General features: G+C 39.5%; 1 protein-coding gene across 1 annotated transcript in view; it reads right to left on the bottom strand.

Moving 5' to 3' along the window:
* The window catches only part of Hmcn1 (hemicentin 1), a 452,651-nt gene that overhangs the window by 267,903 nt on the left and 167,344 nt on the right, over positions 1-17,404 (bottom strand). Inside the window, exons 5-6 of the mRNA XM_075988199.1 lie at positions 7,646-7,817; positions 4,748-4,854 (exon numbers count right to left, since the gene is read on the bottom strand). Coding sequence (XP_075844314.1) covers positions 4,748-4,854; positions 7,646-7,817 — 279 coding nt within the window. The remainder of the gene's footprint in view (positions 1-4,747; positions 4,855-7,645; positions 7,818-17,404) is intronic.

Below are 17,404 nucleotides of genomic sequence, written 5' to 3' on the forward strand. Positions count from 1 at the left end.
GTGAACTGGTGTTGTTATTGTACATGTCTTATTTAGGCAGCAATATTATCCTGTAGAAAATGTATTAGTGTGCACTGAAAAATAATATAACTATCTAAACCAAAATATTCCTTCCAGTCCTAGAATCTCAATATAGCCATGTGATATGGAATATTCTCTTCTGTATTTAGGGGATTATCTAGGGACAGCTTATCCAAATTTTCTTAATGAAAACATACCCCAGGGGGATGTGTTAAATTACAAATGATCACACTGATAATCCTAGGCTAATAGAAACATTTTTATTATCTAAATCTATTATTTAATATCGTCATAGGGAGTTTCCCTGAAGTAGAAGGAGACAAAACTTGGCCTGGGGAATTTCAGTGGTAATAGACTTATATTCTATGTAGCTATATATTAGCTACAGCTGTCTGAATGGAAAATTCATATTGCTTTTCAGAAATAAGATCCAGGATTTGTAGTTTCCATATAAATGGAAACTTGGGGACATAAAATAGCTTTCTCTCCTGTTTTTAATAAAATGTTGTGTTCTTTTCAGTTACTTCTGTTCAGAATGTTTTACCTACATCAGAGGCAAGTTAAAACATTTGAATCATTCATATGATTAGACAAATAAGTTGACTCATTGTCTGTGAAAAAAAGTGCCCCAAATTGCATTGGTCAAGTTGGGGATGAGATGGACAAAAAGAGTAATGAAAGAAATATCTTGATAGAGGGGACCATTTTGGGGTTAGGGAGAAACCTGGTGCCAGGGGAACTCCCAGGAACCCACAAGGATGACCCCAGCTAAGACTCCTAGCAATAGTGGAGAGGACATCTGAACTGGCCTTCTCTTGTAATTGGATTGGTGACTACACTAATTGCCATCATAGAGCCTTCATCCAGTAATTGACAGAAGCAGACACAGAGATCCACAGCCAAGCACTGGGCTGAGCTCCGGCAGTCCAGTTGAAGAGAGGGAGGAAGGACTGTATGAGCAAAGCAGGGGTCAAGATCATGACTGGGAAACCCACAGAAACAGCTGACCCAAACTTGCAGGGGCTCGCAGATTCTGGACCAACAGCTCAAGAGTCTGTGTGGCACTGACCTAGGCCCTCTGCATGAGGATGTCAGTTGTATATCTCGATCTGTTTGTGGGTCCCCTAGCAGTGAGATCAGGACATGGCCATGGTGCATGAGCTGACTTTTTGGAACCTATTCCGTATGCTGGGATTCCTCTCTCAGTCTTGCTGCAGGGGGAGGAGCTTGGTCCTGCCTTAACTTGATATGCCATAATTTTTTTTTTGTAATAACCCAATGAGGATCTTATTATTCCAGAGTCAATGTAGATATGCCATGTTTTGGACTCCCATGGGAGGCCTGCCTCTTTCTGAATGGAGGAGGAGTGGTTGGGGGTAGGAGGCAGATGGGAGGTGGGGGAGGGGACAGGAAGAGAAGAGGGAGGGAGCCTTGTGGTTGATATGTAAAATAAATGAAAAAATTTAATAAGAAAAAATGTGCCCCAAAACTTCACAGTAGAGCTTGCATGATAAAGAACAAAAGAAATGAAAAAGCCACTCCAGTAGCATTTAAAGAATGGGTACATTAAAGTCCCCCATCCCAATTCATGAGCTGTAGACTGACTAAACTGCCGCTTTCTTAGATACCATCAGAGTAAACTTTAATTTTTATTCATAAATATTTATATAGTTTTTGTTTGGGTACTGTGGCTTCTCTGGTGATTATACTCTGATTACAATAACTAGAGAGAAAAATCTCTACAGAAATAAATATGATATAAGAGAAAAATTAATCTAAGAGCGGTATAGACAGCCAGAAGTAAAAGATGGTATTTAAGGCCACATTTGACAAGACTTGATGAAAGTGATGGCATCTGAGTCAAATCTTGGGGGACAGTTATAAGTCAGAATGAAAGGAATGGCATTCTAGGGAGAAGAAACTCCTAGAAGAAAAAAAAAGGAAAGAAAAAAGCAGGGTGTTGCAGTGACAGAGGATTAAAGAATCCTAACAGGCAGAACTCTGTGAGTTCGAGGTCAGCCCAGTCTACACAGTGAGTGCCAGGGTAGCCAGCCCTATGTAGTAAGACCATGTCTTGAAAACAAAACAAAAAGCATGAGGCACAGCCAGGTGGGAATAATGGGAGCAGCTTAGAATTAAATAATTAAATTTGACTGGAGGGTCAACGTAAGTGATACAAGATAACCAGAAGAGTGGTCGAGGCCAAACCACAAGGTCTTCCAACATCTTATGGTCATAAAACATACTGTTTTTCATACTTGGACTAAAGTGTTATTTGAAACATTTCAAAGTCATTATTAATTCGCCTGATAGAGCAGACATTTTCCAGATAGCACAGTGCGAAGGAGATAGCACGCAGGATACACTATCTAATCTCAGTTCTCCTCTTGAGAAAGCACACATGTAGAACGCTTGTCATTCACCAGCTGTCTAAAAGGGAGATCCAATGTCAGTAGTAATATTTATGTCAGTAGATATAAGTCTATTTTTAATCAGGTTGATACATTCTTCTAGCATTTCATATAGGAGAAAAATAATTTTATTGTCTGTAAGTTGCACTTCGAGGCTTATATTTTGCTTAACTGTAAACCAGAAATGGTGTTGAGCAGCAGTGGAGGTTCTTTGGTGAGAATCAGAATAAATTTCGGGCAATTGATAATAGATAACCATGCCTTTTTAGCATTTCCTTAATTATAGGAGACTGAGCATAGACACTTGTCTAAACAGAGGTTTCACTGCCTCGTCTTCTTCTCCCTCTCTCTGCTTACAGGCTAACCCTTAGAATGCCCCCGTTTTAATGATCAATTAAGTGCTCATAATGCACACTGAGCAGATAGTATGAAATGTGGCCAAAAGCCAACACTAAAAATTGACGACTGAATAAATAGACACATCAAGCACAAGACTAACTGCAGTCATGTCGGGTCATTCCTCTAGGCGAGAGATTTACTAGAGGAAAAACCACTGGTAGCAATCCAAATTGTCTGGAACCAAGTTCCAATGCCCCAGAATAAACTCCTAATAAAATGGTATCACTTGCATATATCTTCCAGTCAACAACGGACAGCTTATTGCTATGATTCAGAAAGTGGCAACAGAATACCTGACTGCCAACTTAGGGCACTGCTAGCTTAGGTCATGCTTAAGTTAAAACAATTGAGGGATACAGAAACTAGATAGATTCTCATAGCTCTTCCTACTGTGGCAAAAAAAAAAAAAAGACCCAACCTGAGTCACAATTTGGGCACGTTGATCAAAATAGCGCTATGCTTATTAAAAATACCACAGTAGAAAGACACTTCATTGCTGCCATCAAGGAATCCAACATATACTGCATGCCTACTGTGTGCAAGGAGCTGAGTAACTAGAACAGGTGTGACCATTTATGATCCATTCATTGATCTATTGCTAGGTCGTATTTACATTGCCTGTGCCTGTGTACTCTCACTCAAGACTGTCTACTCCCCAAATCTGTTCTACCCCTTATGGCATCCCTGCAGGGCATAGAACTCTGAGAATAAAGGAAAATCTGGCATTTTAAGGGAGTTACCCCACAAACTGTAATTTCTTACAAGGAGAAAATTAATGTACATATTCTTTGAAAATCAAAAATCTGCCTGGCAGGGAAAGTCCTCCTTGAATTCCTGTGCTGCTCCACCCAACATGCTTGTACATTCCCAGCACCCTGTAATTTGAATGGTGGTCCCGTGAAGTTCATTTTATTAGGTAGGGAAGTTGAGGTGAAGAAAGAGAAAAACATTGTTGTAGGTAGGCTCACAAGGACTATGGAGGGAAAAGTGTGCGGGAAAACACACCAAGGAGGCGAACTCTGCTAAGCCCGCTCCTATGGTGAGCATTTGCGGTGATTTTATGCCTTTCTAGTCTGAAAGCTGTTTCTGAGACGTGTTAACGCCTCGGCAGAACAACCTTTTCCTGTTCTCAGGGAAAGCCTTTCACACATAAAAACACAGACACCTGAGCTGGAAGGAGGCCAGAACATAATGAAAAGTCTGAGAAACTCAGATTGCCCACCCCAGCCAGGTACACACATAATCCACAAAAAAAAAAAAAAAAAAAATTCACATCTCTGATTTATAGTATCTCAAATTTTGGCTGTATGTTACTTTCTTTCCTCCATCTTAACTATATATTCCTTCAAATAATTCAAGAAAACAAATGCTTTTTTTAATTAAAGAAAATAATGACTGTATATCTAATAAACAGCAGCAGCCTTGTAAGAGAAAGTGCACTATTTCTTATATATGAGCCTACTTTCATCTCCACCCAATCCTGTAGTGTATAGAACTACCACCTTTATGTGAGAGAGGAGGACTGCAAAGAATATCAAAGTTCTGGTTGCAAGCAGTCCAGCCTGGGAATTTTGCTCAATCCCAGACAATTCCAACCAGAGCCCACAGCCCTATTGTTCTCCACTGGCTGTACGTCTGCTGATTTTGGAAGCAAGAAATGGCTGGTACCATTAGTCCACAGATTTGGTGATAGGAAAACTGCCCAAGTATTTTAATTCTTGTTCCAGAACATCACTGATGTTCATAGCCATCAAAACAACACTACCCAGCTCACGTGCTCAAGACCTCCCACACATGGGCTTTCATTAAAAGTGTTCTTCACGATTGCAAGAATATATAAATAAGCTATTTTATATACTCCATAAAGCATGCCAACTTAAAAATAAAATAGCAAACAGACTGGGAAATAACAGTACCTTCACGGTCCACATTCCAGCTTCTGGCTCTTTGACATTCACTACTTTGGCAGAGTTATGGATATTTAACAGCTCATTCAAGCCAAATCCCTTTTTTATCAGCTTCCCTAAAAGACAAAACCAAGGTAGAAAGTGTAATTTTTCTTCCTGGTAAAGAAATCAGGCGATTTCACATAAACAAGCTTCAGAGTATCATCAGATTTCAAATAACACAGAGTTTTTTTTTTACTAAATATGTGCATATATTTTTAACAGATATCTGTGTCCATAGTTCAAAATATTCTTTTATTTGTATCCAAAATATAGTTAATTGTAGGCATCTGGACACTGCAACTGAAGTAACAGGTCCTCATTTGTTATGTGTCTGCTAGTAAAGTGAGAATAGCAATTGATAAACTGTCATCTATCTCTAAAGCCAGCCCAGAGCACAACTGCCATGTTACTAAGACTTTACACGCAGTCACCAGAGACACTGAGATTGCATAGAGGAAGAACCCAAACCATGATATGGGTCTTTCTGGAGGTCAGTTACTAATGTGAGCACCCTGAGCGAGTCTCTGCACAAAGTGCAAGACCTTAACCAGTTTCCCACTGGTGCAGGGGAAGACTGTCTTTCAAAGGATAACTGAAGAATAGTATAGTAACAAAATACAACTTTGTGCTGCCTCAAATTTACTCCCAATAACTACTAGTTGGGATCTAAGAAGAAAAAGAAATAGAATGGAACGGGACCCAGGTTTTCACCTCTGGCTTCCCAGTGGTCTATTTACTCGGGTGTGTATTTTAAATAATCAAACGATTGACTATCTTTGTGAGCCCAGAGGATCTTTAAAGCAGTAGGAACGTGACGCAAAGCGTGCAGCTTTCCGGGGCAGCATGGGAGCTATTACAGTGGGTGGAATGCGGCTGCAGAAAGCAAACACACTGCTGAGGCCAGCTCTCCACAAGCCTGGAAAAGGAGGTTTTATTTCTTTGTAAATTTCAGTGTTTTGCTAGTGTGGGTGAGGAACTCTGAGCACTATTTCATAGGCTTATCGGAATTATTTCACCTCTTAAAAGAATACTTGCTTCTATGATGCAAATAAAAATACGGTTTTCCTCATTCGCCTTTGTAAATACTCACAAGTAGAGAAAAGGCACACTCTACACACCAAAGCTACCATAGAAAGAAAATCATGAGAACCAGCAGGTACACGTAGTTCAAATGCGAGGGAAGCTGGGCTTCATTCATTTCCAGGTTTGCTTTCTTAGTGTGAGTCACATTGTTTTCAACCAGTAGTAGAATCAGGAAAATCTCGTCAGAAAATGCAAGTGAGGGAAAAGTAACTTAAAACTTTCCTTCGCTACTAAGAATAGAATTTCTTTTGGCAGCACTGGGGATTAAGGCGAGAATCTTATACGGATTAGACAAGTGCTCCGCCACTGAAATTTAACACCAGTCTAAATTTTATGAATTAATTTATTTATTTGTGCATGTGTGTGCGATGTATGTATATGTATGTGTGTCGTATTTGTATGCATGTGATATGTATGTATGTGGGTGTGGATGTATGAGATGTATAGGTGTGTGTGTGGTGTGTATGTGAGATGTATGTGGGGGGTGTTTTGTGATGTATGTGATGTGTGTGTGTGTGCATGTGATGTATGTGGGGGGTGTTTGTGATGTATGTGATGTGTGTGTGTGTGGTGTGTATGTGAGATGTATGTGGGGGTGTTTTGTGATGTATGTGATGTGTGTGTGCATGTCACGTATGTGCATGTGTGTGTGCATGTGATGTGTGTGATGTGTGTGTATGCATGTGATGTATGTGATGTGAGTGTGTGCATGTAATGTATGTGATGTGTGTGTGTGCATGTGATGTATGTGGGGGGGTGTTTGTGATGTATGTGATGTGTGTGTGTGTGGTGTGTATGTGAGATGTATGTGGGGGGTGTTTTGTGATGTATGTGATGTGAGTGTGTGCATGTGATGTATGTGATGTGTGTGTGTGCATGTGATGTATGTGATGTGTGTTTGTGTGTGTGCATGTGATGTATGTGCATGTGTCTGATGTGAACACATGCACACATATGGAGTTCAAGGCCACTTCAGGTGTCAGCCCGGCCTTTCCCCTTGCTATTTTGATGCAGGGTCTTGTGTTATTTGCCACCGCTGCCCATGCCCGTCCCCCTGGTTTTCAGGTGCCCTCCTCTCTGCCTCCCATCCTGCCCTGGTAGTTCCGGGGTCGCAGTCGTGTGCTACCATACCGAGCTCATTATGCAGGTTCTAAGTATTCGAACTCAAGCCCTTGCGCTCTTATAGCAAGCACATCATCCACTGAGCCATCTCTCTCGCCATTAATTTGACTTTCAGGTACTATGTTCTTTAAGATTAAACCTTTCTAGAAAATGACAGTGAAAAGTTATTTTCAGAAATCGGTATTTTAGTGATTCATTCGAAAAATTAACATAGAATGTTAAATTTTACAGAAAATTACTATAAAACATATACAAATTAAAACATTGACCTGAGGACATATTTCAGAGGCAAGGCACTAACGAAGCATGTATCAGATCCTGGGCTCAACCTCCAGTCCCGAAATAATGATACTTAGTATATTATTATATTAAATGTTACATAAATCACTATAATACAATATTTAAATATTTTTTCATGTGGCTAATTTAGCTACAATAAATTTCAGGACTGTAACTGTTTTAAATATGCGAAATCTTAACTTGTTAATTCTCATGTTAATTCAGAAACACTCAAGACTAGTAACATTGTCTTTTCAGACATCTGCAGTCACTTACAAACGCTTTGAACTTATTTATAAAGCTAGAATTAACTGAGAAAGTGTGCAAAAAGCATCCGTCCCGGTTCTTCGTATTCAAAACTCAGCGTTTGATTCATCTCACCGAAGGGATTGCGGATTTCAATCACGGGAGAAGGACCACTCAGGGACACCGTAACTTCTTTGAGGCTGGGATCAAATGGGATTTTCCAAGTGTTTGCAGCCTGCTGCAAATGATCGGTGGATAAGAGGTGAACCTTGGAGGCCTGCACTGCTTCTTCCACCCACTTCAGCACCTAGGAGAGGAGAAGAAAGGCGTTAAAGGCGGCCTGAGACAATTGTGGGTTACCCTACCTGGGGCTCAGGACCTGGCTCAGTGAAGCGAGTTCTTCCTGCGCATGCGTGAGGCTTAGCTTAAAAACTCATCTTAACAAAGATGCTCCGGCCTCTACCTCAGTGTGCTGTCCTCCCAAAACAAAACGCTAGTTTAACCTGCATTCCAGTGCCACGATTTCCATCTTGCATTAGTATTGACAGCTAAACTTCAGGGTTAAACACCATGACGAAGCAACCATAAGGGCGTTAAGAATATTCCTCTGAATGTGAAGAGAAACGAGGATAACCTGTTTTTAAAAAGGACTGATTTGATCAGGATTTTATTCATGCTAGGCACAGTTTGAAAACTACACCACTGCAGCGGATTGCCAAATGGAATTTGGGCAGCCTTACTGTTGTAAACAGTATTAAAGTGGCCTCAGAGGGTCCTACTAATCTACTTTAGGGAAAACAGTTGTCAACAAGACAGCCCTTTCTTATGGTAAATGAACAAATGCCCCCCCCCCCCCCCCCCCCCGTAGACAAATGCTGTAGGCTTAGCTGGGTACTGATTAACCAATCCTAATTCGATCCAGTTCTCAGCCATGATCACGTTTGTCTACATCACATCAGTGTCTGACGTACCCTTCGGTGTCTTAGACCTTGTAATGAGGCACAAGACTAAAGAGAACTGACTCCTAAGCAAAGATAAAGCATTGGAAGTTTTAAAAAACATTTCTCATATTTCAGTGCAAGTAGTCATAAACTAATCAAGCATCGATACTGAAAACTTTTTATTTCCTATAACATCCTTTTCATTTTCCTTGTTTTTCCCCTAAAAATATTTTTAAAAAGGAGAGACATATTAGTATAATTAGCAATGTGAGAGAGTTATGTTCATTCTAAAAAAATGTATGCTGTCTAAAGTTCTCTCCTGGGTACTTTGTATTGGTGGACTTAATTTGATTCAACATTTAGTAAAGCTCTTCTCTGCATTAGTAACTACTGAATTTTTTGATTTTATTAAAAATCATCTATTTTCAAGGTTCTGGCTATTACAAACAATGCTGCTATGAACATAGTTGAGCATATACTTTTGTTGTATGATAGGGCATCTCTTGGGTATATTCCCAAGAGTGCTATTGCTGGGTCCAGGGGTAGGTTGATCCCGAATTTCCTGAGAAACCACCACAGTGCTTTCCAGAGTGGTTGCACAAGTTTGCATTCCCACCAGCAATGGATGAGTGTACCCCTTTCTCCACAACCTCTCCAGCAAAGGCTATCATTGGTGTTTTTGATTTTAGCCATTCTGACAGGTGTAAGATGGTATCTTAATGTTGTCTTGATTTGCATTTCCCTGATTGCTAAGGAAGTCGAGCAAGACCTTAAGTGTCTTTTTGGCCATTTGAACTTCTTCTGTTGAGAATTCTCTGTTCAGCTCAGTGCCCCATTTTATAGTTGGGTTTGGATGAAGAAAGTATGGAATATATACATATTAGAGTACTACTCAGCAGTAAAAAACAAGGACTTCTTGAATTTTGCATGCAAATGGATGGAAATAGAAAACACTATCCTGAGTAAGGTAAGCCAGACCCAAAAAGAGGAACATGGAATGTACTCACTCATATTTGGTTTCTAGCCATAAATAAAGGACATTGAGCCTATAATTAGTGATCCTAGAGAAGCTAAATAAGGAGAACCCAAAGAAAAACATATAGGCATCCTCCTGAATATTAACCTTCATCAGGCCATGAAAGGAGACAGAGACACAGACCCACATTGGAGCACCGGACAGAAATCTCAAGGTCTAAATCAGGAGCAGAAGGAGAGAGAGCACGAGCAAGGAACTCAGGACCGCGAGGGGTGCACCCACACACTGAGACAATGGGGATGTTCTTTCGGGAACTCACCACGGCCAGCTGGCCTGGGTCTGAAAAAGCCCGGGATAAAACCGGACTGGCTGAACATAGCAGACAATGAGGACTACTGAGAACTCAAGAACAATGGCAATGGGTTTCTGATCCTACTGCACGTACTGGCTTTGTGGGAGCCTAGGCAGTTTGGATGCTCACCTTACTAGACCTGGATGGAGGTGGGTGGTCCTTGGACTTCCCACAGGTCAGGGAACCCTGATTGCTCTTTGGGCTGACGAGGGAGGGGAACTTGATTGGGGGAGGGGGAGGGAAATGGGAGGCGGTGGCGGGGAAGAGAGAGAAATCTTTAATAAATAAATAAATAAATACAAAAAAGGAAAAAAAACCTCCTACAGCTGGCAAGATGCAAAAGTAAAAAAAAAAGAAGAATCATCTATTTTTCACACATACTCATGCCACAGCTCCAGAATTAAAACTCACGTATGTTTTTGTGTGTATCTAAAACTAGGTGGTGTGTGATACAAATATTATAGGTGGCCTGTATATTAATTGTAAAGAGATTGGCTATAACCAATATAATGATAAAAATTATGTCCTTTGTTTGTTGCAATAATGTCTCAGATATCCCAGCCTGCATTGAACTCACTATAGAATTAAGACTTGCTATACCTCCTGATCATTCTGTTTCCTCTTGCAAAATGATAGGATTATGAACATGCCGTTTCCACTGCCAGCGTGATGCTTTTCTTAAATAAGAGGATGCAGGAGGAGACAAGGTATGTGTGCTGAAATGCGGAAGCCCCAGCACACTACTCCCACATAGCTGACATTAAAATATTAGCTTGCTCTTCTCCCAAATAAATATTCTTTCCTTCCTCTGGTTACGATTCAATAAAAATGCCATAGGCAAATAAAACAATTTATGAAAGACATGTGGTTTCAATAAATTAAAAAAAAGGCAAGTTCATACTAGGTAGCAGGAAGGGTATGAGCAAATGTACAAAAATCCTACAGATAGACTAGCACAGGAGTGACTCCATCTAGGGCAATGTTCAAATACACGATCAGCTGAAGAATCCGAAGCAGCACATGCCAGAGATGCTGCAGATCCGTGATCATTGCAATACTGTTCACTGTAGCTCAGATGAACAGAAAAAGAAAATGCATACCTAATGGAGTTTTATTCAGGAGTAAAACAACTAAAATTATGCTGTTTTCAAGAAAATAGATAGAACTAGAAGATCATCGTGTAATGTAAATCAGCCAAATTTAAAGACAAATATCACATGCTTACATATGTGCTAGTTATGTATACTGTATACATACACACGTGTATGCAAACACACTCACACACACTGCATGAAAATGGAAGGCTAAGCAGTTGATGAATAAAAATAGATGGAAATGAGAAGAAAGGATAATGAAGGAAGAAGTGACAAATACTGATTGCTTTTCCATATGTAGACTCTAGTTTTAAATACACACACATTCACGTGTATATGATAGAAAAGCAGAAAGAAGCCTATAAGGGGCATAAAAAGACAAATAAGAGAGGAAATGGAAGAAATAGGAAGACCATGAATGAGAATTTGTGAACCTAGTGCAATTATATATGTGTGTCCATACATATGTGTGTGTTTGTATATGTATGCATATACACCGCTGAAACAGTTCATTTGTTCACTTAATAAAAATATAAAAGAACTGGAAGATCTGTCCCCATAACCCATCTGGGAAGCATGGGCAGCAGATAGCCGCTCCTATTCATCTACACCTGTGGCAGGTGGGAGAGCGTCATCCCTGACCCCCACCAGCTGCAACACTCAGGAGAGCAGGCCCTGCAACCTCACCTGTGCAGCACAATAGAGCCAACCCTGCTAGCCCAGGTGTGGGAGAGACAGCCCAGAAGTTGTGACCATGAGAGAACAGTCACCATTTCCCATCTGGTAGACCAACCCTACAGCTGCCAAGGCCCAGACCCAGAGCTATGACTTGGCCTGTGTCAACATCAACTCCATCTATGATCTGCTGGAACACATGAAGGAACCTGACCCACAGACCCAATGTAGCAGGATCTCTACAACATAGGGTGGCAGTGGGATGTCCAGGAAGAATTCTAGTGGGTGCCCGACATCTTCCTGTAGTGGAGAGCAGAGGCCTTCAACCAGACTAATGACTCTTTGCAATAAACACTTGCAAGTAGAGATGCATAAACAAGGGGGTGTGCGGCGTGACTTTTGGGATGCACTGCAGTTTCCATTATGAGATTTACAAATTCTTCTCTATTTTTATTTTTTCCATTTTATTTTCCTCCCTTTTTTTTCTCTTGAATTTTGTTTTGTTTGGGGGTGGGTTTCAGTAGCAGAGGGGAGATGAGAGGAAGAGTGAATGAATGGGATCAAGATCCACGATGTGAAAGTCACATAGAAGAAACAAATAAATAAAAAGGATGGACAAAAATGTAAAAGAACAGTGACATTGGAAGCCCCTCATAAATATGTGTTCATAAGTTGAGCTAAGACCTTTGGATTTCTTCACAAAGCTCCTCTTGAGGAATGAAAGTGGCATATTTCAGAGGAAACTTTGTCATGCTATCATAAATGAATTCAAAAGAACATGTGTTCCATAAATCAAATAATATATTTCCTTCATGTTTAACCTCATAAAACACCTGTATTTTTATATGAAATTATAAATATAACACAAGTTTTCAAAGAAGCAAATGCTGCTATATTAAGAGTCTTTAGCAATCTTTCATAACTGAAGATGAAGGTAGGACTGGGTCTGTTCATCAATCTCCCCACATGACCACAGAAACCAGGCCAATTATAACTAATATTTGACATCTCTAAAACAGATGAGGTAATAATCAGTGTTGACATTTTTATGAAAAGGGCCGTAAAGATTTGCTTTGCTCCAGCAAACACAAAGGACTGATTTAGTGTCTTGGAAAGCAATCAATAAATTTAAGCAATAATAAAAACCTACCTACAGTCTAACAAGGGAAAAAGATGGGCAAACCATCAGAACATCTATGCTACAGAAAAGACCAGCATGATCATGCCTGATTCTCAAATGAAAAGTAGAAAAGGCTTAGGAAGCAAGTACCACTAAAAGTCTATCACATCCATCAAGGAGGCAGGAAAAGGAGGAGTGCTGGGGAGATTGTAAGTCAGTTTAGCCTCTATAAATATCTTTTAAATATATAACATGAGTAGATATAATATATATAATATGCATAGCAATTCTTTTTTTAAAATCCTAAAACATAGAACCACCATATGATCTAATGACCATATGGCCTACTCCTAGGTATATAGCTGAAGTAAATATAAATAAACATATCTCAGTGATTCCTGGATATCCATACTCATTGTACCGCTGGTCATCATCACCATGCTCTATAACAAGCCTATATACCATTTAGAAAATGGATAGATAAAGACAACGTGGTACTTATGCACACTGGAATCTTCTTCAGCTGAAAGAAAATTGCTATTGACAAGGAAATGTTTAGAACTTGAGAACATTATACCAAGTGAAATCATAAATACATATAATCTAAATTTTAAAAGAAAAAGTCTGCAAGACATGGAAGTAGAAGGGGACTATTTGGGTGGGAGGAAGGACATAATGGGAGGGTGAAATGAGAGAGGATAATAGGGGAAATGACAGACAAGTGACATGTATTAATTCTCATATGAAAATTCAGAGTTAAGGGATATTCACATAAGACATTCTATCAGAATCAGTATCATCGAGAAGGGGAGATCAGTGGGAGGAGAGTAGGGATAAGAGATGGTGTTAGCATGGTGAATGAGACAGTGTCAGAATGAAACCCTTTTCTTATACCCTAAGTTTAAGAAATATTTTTAAAGAAGTACAAAACAAAACCAAAAAAATTCACAGCATCTCAAGATTAATGATGAAGTAATCCCATTAAGTAGAAACAGAAGTAAAGTCATTTTTATGCATATCCCCCAGTAGGTTAACAGTTTATCTCCGTATGCTTCCACAAATATATCTATCTTTGGAATACAATGTAGTGAGATTAGACATTACTGGAGACATATCAGAGTCCTACGTATTCTTTGGAAAATGGCGGCCTTTCTAAAGCAGAAGCATTTTCCTAGGGAAAGTATGCTCAGATGCTGTAGAACATAATCGGGTATCAGACACATTTAATATCACTTCCAATTCGTCAATGAAACATTTATGGGATTTTCACAAAGACATTATCCTGTATCATATCAATATTTGTTGAGAAAGACATATTGCAGACTCTATCAGGAGCCTCAAACCACTCCATTATCCGCCCCTAAGAAAAACCTAATTGAGAACAGATGTGACTCATTTTATGAGCAACTACAGATACTATCAACATGTGAACAAAAATACATCAATGCGAGCTACAGAATGCGCCCTGGAGTTTCTGGCGTCTCAGGTTGCCAGATATAAGGGGGAGAACCTCACTAATTGTCTGACAATGGGTAACATTCTCATGAGATTGAGAATGATCTACTATAATGACAAAAGAGATAAAACTAGAATAAAGTGATAGCCTTTGGATTGTGCATTGCTATCATCACAACGCTTTCTCAAGCCACTAGGGAACCTCTGAGAGCACTTGAAAGGTTTTAATGCAAAAAAAGAAATAGCTAAAAAGTTAAGGTTAGCTATTTCTAATAATTTATATGTACAAAGGACCTTGGAGATGAACCAATGAATCCAGCGCCTTAATTTAATAGATGAGAAAAATCATATCTAAAGTGAGTTCTTGTATTGTTTTCATCTACTCAGACTCATTCTGGCTCAACAGCTACATTGTTATTTAAACTCCTTGTGTTCATGAAAATGCTTTTGCATTTCAGAGATTTTTACAGCTTAGACAAGGATCGCTACTTCTGCCTAAGTTCAACACATTTATTTAACTCTGGAACAAGGCCCTGCTGTTTGAAAGTGACTTGTGTTGCTATGTGTGATGAAATATAAAGCAGGAATGAAAGTGAATTTTTGAGAACATATTGGTGAGCAGAACTTCAATAGCTTTGCTCGAAATGTGTCCTGGTTTGATGTTTGATACTGTGATAGAACAATGACAAGAGGCAGCATATTGGAGGAAAGGATACCACTAGTTAACACCAAGTATATCTGCAGTTATTACATGCAGATACCCCCAAGAGCTTTACACTGATTGTCCCAAAAGGCCATGGGCATAAATTCCACGGACAATTATCTCTATTTTACAGATGAATAAGAGTAAGTTACGCATGTCAAAGTTTGTAAGTCACATAATTAGAAACAAAGTAACACATGCCGTTTGGCCCCAATGTTCTTACCTTCCCTATTCTGTTTTTAAAACAGCGGTGCTCAAGACAGAATCAGAAAGAAGGAAGGGGAGGAGGAGGAAAACAGCTAGTGAAAATGAAAAATTAGTGCAAATGTTTTGAAACAAATGGCATGCAGAATATAATGACTTAATTGGTGTATATTTTGATCACATTTTAACAGTAAATAGGCAAGACTTGAACAACTCAAAAATATTAAAGCCTTCATATCAATATTGTGCTTAGTGTAAGAAAGACTTCTTATAGTCTAAGAATATAATTTTGTTGATGTTCTATACTGTAGTGTTGGTGGGCTTCACTGGCCCACCTCTGATCTACCTAAGAGAGATATGCTTTTCTGGGTAACCAAGAGATTCCTTTGATCTGGGTTCAAGTGAATTATTGTCTCTAGTATACCATGGAGTATATGATCAGAATTTTCTTAGAAGCCACTAAGCAGCTAATCAAAATTCATGTGAAAACTCAATGTGTGGAGGCAGCAATCACAAAGAGGGACCCGAGTGCAGTTAGAGGGACCGAGTTCATGTCCTAAAACCTAAGACCATCATGTTCTGCTTGCATTCCACTCCACCAGGAACTTGGGGAGGGGGAGGAGGTGTATGTCATCCTCTGAACACACCTTTCAGAGACTGCTGCATAATGGCTCAGAGCTGAACTTTGGAGTAGGGTTCCTTTTGTTCTGACTCTAGGAAACTTTCAGATTGTGATTTGCCCTGCAAGTACACATGCCCATAGACAGCTAATGCACTGCCAATGTCCCCAGGAATGTCTAGACGCATACTGTACAAGAACAATGCTCGGGCTTTATACAGCACTGCTGAGAGTTTGGTTAATTTGTGCCTACTTCTGAGGATGTGGTCTCCAAGAGAGATTTAAAAAAAAAAAATTCAATGTCAGGTTGAGACCTCAGTAAGTCCATCAAAAAAACGTTATGTATTTAGGTCTTTCGTGGGGATCTATTACAGTCAATACCAAATTATATTATCCTTCATGTATTGAGCTCCCATTCAAATTGGAAAATTTTTACAATGAGTTTCACTGACAGTAAGTGCCATGAACATAGTTGGCGAATCAGTGCAAATGGTGTTAGGCAAAATAAATAATTTATGGATTGGAGAGAAAGATAGATACATAGATACATAGAGGCACACGCTGCTAAGGCTGGTTACTTAAGTTGGATTCCCTATAAGCCACATAAGGAAAAGAGAGAGAGAAAACGATAGGGAAGAGAAAGGAGAGGGGGGGGGGACGGAAGGGTGGGAAAAGAATATTGTAAAAAAGTTTTATGGTATGACTAAAATTTTATCCAGTTCACAAAGCTAGAGCAAGATTGTTAATTTGAAAGGTGTAATGTTTAGTTTTAATTGTCAGCATGGCACGAACTAGAATTACCTGGAAATTATCTCGGTAAGGGATTGATTATGTAGATCAGGTTGGCCTCTGGGCACATCTTTGGGGTGATTAATTGTCTTCATTACACTAATTGATGTGGAAAGACCCAGCCAAGTATGGGCAGCATTGTTCCCTGAGCTTGGGTCATGGACTGTGTAAAAGTGGAGAAGGTGAACTAGTAGGTAACCATACATGCAAACAGTTCTCTCTGCTGTTGGCTGGGAGTGGGATCTGACTGTTTGAAGTTCCTGACACTTTCACTTTCTCCCCAAAACTGCTTTTTTGGGGTGGTGGGGGGCAGGGAGGGTCAGAAAGTTATATCATGGCAACAGAAACGAAGAGAGGACAGAGGCATTGAAAACTCTATGTGTTGGTTGGATCATACAAGAACTCAGGATGTGTACCTCGCTTGGGAATTCACTTGGGTGAATTTCACGACGCTTGAATCATATCTCAATAAAGTTCTTTTTCTTTTAAACGTGGACTCAGTAGGGACTCTGGAGATGACTTCAACTCAGTGAGCAACTGAATCTTATGTAAAGCTGCCATACTTCCTGCATGACGAAACCACACTAACGGGCGGCAGCTGACAAAACAGAAGTGCACTTCAGACATGCTTGCGGAGTGAAGCCATTCCCACCAGCTATGTTTAAAGGATCGCAGCATATTTCACTAATTTATCTTCATAAAATTCTTGTGTCACAGTTTTAACAAGCTAGAGATGATAAAGGAAACTTAGCTTGCCAGAAAATAGTTTATTTAAAATAATAAAATACAGAAAATTGACTTTATCATATAGTTCTGCCATTAAATCATTTTGTTTAAAGTAGGCAAACGTCAGAGTTCAGCCATCCTATTTTCACTCTTACTGATTTTCAAAGGAAAATTATTTTTAAATACATAATTCGATATATTTATATACATACAGATAGATGTGTGTATAGGTCTGCATGC

This window comes from Microtus pennsylvanicus, chromosome 10 (genome assembly GCF_037038515.1).
Source record: "Microtus pennsylvanicus isolate mMicPen1 chromosome 10, mMicPen1.hap1, whole genome shotgun sequence".
Taxonomy (NCBI): domain Eukaryota; kingdom Metazoa; phylum Chordata; class Mammalia; order Rodentia; family Cricetidae; genus Microtus; species Microtus pennsylvanicus.